The 6,355-nt window shown below is 36.2% G+C and overlaps 1 protein-coding gene across 5 annotated transcripts; it reads right to left on the bottom strand.

Annotated features, from left to right (window-relative positions):
* Window positions 1–411: 411 nt before the first annotated feature.
* Window positions 412–5,709, bottom strand: LOC136221590 (probable protein phosphatase 2C 60). Of its 5 annotated transcripts, none has more exons than XM_066008967.1 (5): window positions 5,211–5,709; window positions 4,122–4,577; window positions 3,447–3,832; window positions 1,872–2,108; window positions 412–885 (listed from the first exon to the last, which is right to left on the bottom strand). In XM_066008967.1, the coding sequence occupies exons 2-5, from the start codon at window positions 4,438–4,440 to the stop codon at window positions 616–618; spliced, it is 1,212 nt and encodes a 403-aa protein (XP_065865039.1). In that variant the 5' UTR covers window positions 4,441–4,577; window positions 5,211–5,709; the 3' UTR covers window positions 412–615. The 5 variants fall into 5 exon arrangements, with proteins under 5 accessions (XP_065865039.1, XP_065865040.1, XP_065865043.1 ...); XM_066008968.1 differs by having other exon boundaries at window positions 4,122–4,564; XM_066008971.1 differs by having other exon boundaries at window positions 3,447–3,814; window positions 5,211–5,693.
* Window positions 5,710–6,355: the final 646 nt, after the last annotated feature.

The following is a 6,355-nucleotide window of genomic DNA, read 5'->3' as shown; positions in this document are numbered from 1 at the left end:
CTGTAAAAGTATCATAAGTTGAGGAACTACCTTAATTAATTATTTTACTACTGAATTAGCAAGTGAAGAAAACCACTCAAAAACCTCCCTGAACTGAATGTGTTATAAACTCCACAGCTGTTTAGTTGGAGTTAAAGATATTTTTTATTAAAAGTGGCAATTAGATGAGAGGAAAGCATAATATTTACCTGTCTAACTGCTTCCAATCCAACACATGATGTCTCCCTTCCAAGAATCTGCTCCACACTACCACCACTTCAACTAAATCCAGAGTTACAAGCCCAACTTAATTTCCCAACTCGTACAATTTACAGAACATCAAAAACATTAAAAGGGTTTTTCTCTTTTTCAAAAAAAAAAAAGAACTACCAAAATAACTATAAGAGTTGTCACCTTGTACTTCTTCTCTGGTTTTCTTTTTTTTTTTTTTTTTTTTTTTTTTTGGTCGGGCATGGATGCTAAATGCGCAAGTATCAGATTCCCAGTTAAAAGTTACAGTGTACATGAAAGAATTTGAAAGGAGGCTCCTCTCTCTCTTGTGGAGGCTACCTGGTATTCACATGAGATTAATACAGGAGACAATTTGGATATATAATAGCTGCTTCTTCTTCTTCATCAGGAACTGCCAGCTTCTGTCGGTGTAGTACAAGGTGCGAGGGTGTTAGGCCGCAGGCTAACTCCTCCCCCTCTAACAGATATACCTGAAAACTTCACTGAACTCGCTCTGCTCACAACACTCGAGTCCAGGAACACGATAACCACAGTAATATCATCGTGGAAATGCCGTCGGACACCACGGTCAATCTTCTTCAAGTCTGAATACCTCATTTCTCTTTTCTTAGCTGCTTCTTGCAGAGCAGTTTTCACTAATCTTTTTGCACTTCCCTGCATGAGTTTAGAGCAAACATGTAAACAAAACAACCCTCTAGCTTTTTTTAGCTTCAAACAGGAGGACGAAAGAAAGCTCCGGCTTCATTTATTAACCACCCCTGTTTGAGGGCAGATGTCAATCCACCCAAAATCAGCGGTCTACATGCATTTACACGCATGTGCAGACATACATATTCATCCAAGTAACCATCAAAAAGAAACAAACTGAAAGTAATTCTTTTCAACATTCATGTCTTTTTTAGTCAATGACAGCATACACCTACCTTTAACCTTTGCTGATAAATAATAATGACCATTTCAGGAAAAGCCTAGGATTAAATTATAATGGAAAAAGCTAAGGCTTTGTCACATGCATCGATCCATGTTTACAGTTTAACAGGTTGGTTGATCAATTCTATAAATAAATATCAATATTTCCTCTTTTGATAGCTCAAATGAGTATGAAATTAACCCAAAATCAGGTAGCTATGGATGGACCTAAAGAGGATAAAATATATTTTGGACAACATAAGGACCAAGTGTTTTAAATTTTATAAAATTTAAGGACAGTGCATTGAGGACAACATCTCAGGTATTCCTTTCTTCTTTTAGGCAATCGTTCAGCCAGTCAACTGGTAGAGGAAAGATTGCCAAAAACAAAAAAGGATATAGATAAAATGTAATATGCCATTTAAAATCATAAATCTAACTACCATGCCCAAATACTGGAAGAGAATTTTCATAAAAATGATTGCTGCCCCTAAATAGACTGCTGTATTACAATTTACAATGATCATAAAGATTGTGACTGAAAAAAAAAGTAACAAAAACAATATTTTATTGATCAAACAAATTTTTTTTCATTTGGACTCCATCATCCAGTTGAAGCAAGAAATTTAGAACTAACTTGAGCCCTCCTTCCTAAATTTATAAAGTCTAAGAAAGAAAAAACAACTTCATAAAACAAAAGATGCAATAGCCCTGAGATAAACATGTCTTACACTTCGTGGATGATTTTGTACTATATCAACTGCTTCTTGATTGCTGAGGTGCTCCCATAAGCCATCAGACGCAAAAATAACAAATTGATCTTGCGGCTGCAGTGGGTGCACTGAAATTGCTGGATCTGCGCTTAGTATTGGCTTTTTTATAGGTTCACGGAGTCGAAACTTTGCATATAAAGGCTCTCTGTTGAACTCAGCCTTCTTCAGATATACATCACCAATGGATCTGGAAATCTGAAAGGTACAAAGATCCTTGTCATCAGTGAACACATTAAGAAGTGAAAATGCATCTTCAAGAACTCAACAAAACATGGTCTCAGTAAAACTTTCATAAAATTAATAAGTTGAATTTTGGTTTCTTTTACAAAATCTGGAAAAATATTTTTGGGATGCGCAAAAGGGCCCCAATTTAGTATTGCGTACTAACTATCACCTTAAAGCAACATGTGATAGACTTTGATATTTTTCACTCACTACTGGATCACTTTTTCATTTCATCATCCTGTATATGTGGCTAGTGGAAGATGCTCTACAATACAAGCAATATTATCATTGAGAACGTAAATACTAGTGGAAGATGCTCTACAATACAAGCAATATTATCATTGAGAACGTAAATCCTACCATGAAAATATAATATCTATGCATTCCAATTGAACCAATATAAAGCTTGACGTGCAAACTTCCAACCATGTTTACAGCCACCAACAAATAAGCTTCAGATCAATTACTAACTTGATATACAGTCATAAAATAACTGAATTATACAATGCGTAATGTAGATGAAAAACTTGATAGCTTACGGACTTCACCAACATCTTTAACTATATACCTACTGTACATCATGCCTTTTCCCTCCACAACATTTTACATTTCTCACTTCACTTTCAAAAGACCTTCATTACCACCTAATTTTACAACTACTGCAGAGTTCTTGCATAACAAAAATCAACTGCAGCATAAGCATGTAATACAGCATCTGTGTGTCTAAAAGCTATTGACAAATTGAAGGCAATTTTTTTTTTTTTTTATGTGTACCTAATCCACAGACAGTCTTCTAATTTGACTATTTAAGAAGCCAATTCTGATCAAGTTAACTTTAGTTTATCTCATTCAATTGCTGTTTTTTTTTTCCTTAATGAATAAAAACCAAGTCAGACACCAAAAGTAAACTTCAGGAAGAAAAGTAATATCAGGAAAGCTCTACTTTAATACGCATTTCATGCCATTCAGTTGACACATAATGGAAATTCCAACCATAAAAATCTCAACAAAACTAAATTCATCTTATCATTGATCAAGCCCCAAATCCACACTAATTGCTAAAAGATAAAAGGGCGGCCCGGTCGCATTACGCGTCCCCGCTGAGCGAGGGTCCGGGGAGGGGTCCCACCACAAGGGTGTATTGGGGGCAAGCCTTCCCTTGCCAATTTAATTGACAAGAGGCTGCCCCTAAGATGATTATAATGTGAAAGCCCAAATAACAACAACAAAATTGTAAGCTTAAATGAGAAGATGATTATAATGTGAAAGCCCAAATAACAACCAGTTTCTGCATGATAAATCACTTACCTGTATGAGGCCTTTCACACGCCATACATTATGTTTTAAAACAACAATATGTGAATCATCAGGGTGCAAAGCTTTCATCTCTTGTCGCACAGACTCTATACAGACATTGTGCTCAGCTGAGAGCTGAATGGACAAAACTTCCCCTGTTGCCTTCATAACTCTACCCAAAACAGCGCGAGAATCACCAACGTTGGCAATGTAAAGGTTTCCACCACAAACAACACCAACCAGACAACATGATCCTACAGCAGCAATTTGTGGTTTCATAGGCCATTGTTTTGTAACAAGGGAAAGAAAACCATCTTCGGTTGCTTGAAATGCCTTCCGTATTACATCCGCTGACATAGATTGTTGCTCTGTAGTGAACCCTACAGACAAAATAGAACCTGAAAAATTTAGTAAACAATTTATCTCGGCATCCAAAATCCTGCAATGAGAATCATACCTGTCTAAATGACTAAAAGCATCTTTGGTCAATTAAATTATGCAAATATAATTGAAGTCATATATTTAATCCTTCACTTCCAAAATATCTCAACCAGTATCCTTATACTTACTATAAAGCTATCGTTTTCCTTAAATGAATCATGCCTTCTTCAGCAGGGATAAAAATGGTAACCAAAATTTGTAACCATAGAGATAAGCAAAAAACCCATCGAAATCTAAGCCACTCACTCTTTAGATGCTGAAAGAGGTGATCATTGATATAGCGCGACGTTTCAGGACCCCCATGCCCATCATAAACTCCAACAAATGTACCAAATGGACCAGACTCATGTAGGCTCAAACTGCCCGACTCAATCTGGCTCTGATCTTCCAGTAAATTGTTGGCCTGAACTACCGCCATTGAAAACTCACCATTAAAGTGCTGTCCATGGTCCTTGTACCACAACAGCCCATCTTGGCGACCACTACTGTCCGAATTGCTGTGCACGTATCGATCCGACCTTGGCCGAAAGCAGGCCTTCAGAAAATTCATCAACCCAGATAACATCCCTCATCTCAACCAAAAACCCTCCGAATCATCCACATTTAATACACACCCAAAAAAACCTCTGACCCAGAAACTCCTCAACAGCAGTAAATTGTGTGCTTCCCTATTTCACAGTTGGTATTCACTACAACAAAAAGCTGAAACAAAATTAGCCAGCGTATAATAAAGACTTCAAACATAAACCTCAATCCAACGCTTCCAATCGAAAATTCAATCGTCATAAAAGTAAGTAGAAAATCACACATCGACCTACAAAAATAAAGTAATTATACAGAAGAAGAATCCACACAATGTTTTACCCCAAACCCCAAATTCCGTATTAACACTCCCCCACCTCCCAGCAAATAAAATTTTCAACCAGATGAAAATCAACAAAAAGAAGAGAGACTCAACAAGTGTACCGTTGAAACTCAATAGATCAATTTAAAGATATGAAGAAGCCGCTTTATTTCGTTGGTTTCAGTTAGGAATTGAACAAAAGGAGATGAATCAAACTAGTTAATAAAGAAGTGATCATTATTTCCGAGATAGGAGAAAACCTATAACCAAACAGCCGGTAACAAAGAAAAAATGAACAGAAAGAAAAGAAGTGAAGATGGTTGAAAAAGAATAGTCAAAGGGCACGTTTTGACGCCCAAAAGAGAGGTTAGGTCAGCCAATAGGAGAATCCAGAAGGTGTAAGATTTCACATTGAAGCATGAAACCTAAAAAGTATAGAGTAGCATAAATCACCAAAAAATCAACTAATTGAACAATCACATCACGCTTACCTTGTTATAATTTGAGTGGTTGTAGATAGGAAGTAACTATTGCAGTTGAAGGAAAAAGTCCATGTGGGTGAATCCAAGTGTTAGATCTTCGGATCCATAAAGAAATTAGAGAGAAGACACAAATTGGTTATAATTGATTCAGGGAAGAAGAAAAGAGAAAAGAGAAGTGGGATGTATGAAGCAACTAGTATTTGATTTGTTAAAAAGATGAAGTCAAGTTGAAGAAGGGAAGGGTCTCTCTCTCTTTCTGGTTTAAGCAGACAAGCCCCATAAAATAGCAACAATGGAGAGCTTGAAGCCAGCAAAGCAGAGGTCCAGGTCTGGGCTCCACGACACTGTGCTTGCTATTATACAAATACAGAGAGAAGGAGAGCGAAAGAGCAAGGGGGTGGGAGAGTCAAATGAAAGGAAGAAAAGAAACAAGTCTAATTTGGATAATTGATAAGCTGTACGGTGATATTATGGGAGTTACATGAAATGGGGTTCACGTGACTCCACGTGGCATGTGACACTACAACAAACCCATTGCATAATAAACTATGTAGTCTTCTCTTCTCTAGCTCTGTGATTAAATTGCCCATTGGTTTAGCCCTGTATCTATTCTTACACGTGTCCAACTCAGATACTCGCACCATATCACTACCTCTAAACTTCTTTGACACGTTATGCTCTACCCTGGTTAGGAAATGTCTGTACGCCCACCTCAAAACTGTATTCGCTAAAAATTACAAATTCAATCAAACTTTTATTAAACAAAACGATCTATAGTAAAGGAGATAGGAAAAAGTAACAGTAAAAATGAAATCAATTTCAATTGAGGTTGTTATCAATTTTGTTCTCATGTTTTAAATAATTTCCGGTTCAACCTACTGCGAAACGATGTAGTGTTATGAAAAAAGAAAAATATGTTGTTGAGGCTTAACCTCAAATTTCACAGTGTCAAGTGATACTTTATTTGTCCAAGTTAATAAAAATTGAAAAGAGAATATCAAAATTTCCTTTTAAAAAATAATAAATTATCTTATCTATTAAAACTAATTATCATTCTAATACAAAAATTAATGATATATAATAGGAATAAAGTAAAAAAAAAAATTGTACCTTCACATAATTAATACCTTAAAAAAAATTGTCCAAATGAGGAC

The sequence above is a fragment of the Euphorbia lathyris genome, chromosome 3 (assembly GCF_963576675.1).
Source record: "Euphorbia lathyris chromosome 3, ddEupLath1.1, whole genome shotgun sequence".
Classification (NCBI taxonomy): Eukaryota; Viridiplantae; Streptophyta; class Magnoliopsida; order Malpighiales; family Euphorbiaceae; genus Euphorbia; species Euphorbia lathyris.
Note: the sequence above shows the minus strand (reverse complement) of the source record. Positions and strands in the feature narration are given on the sequence as shown.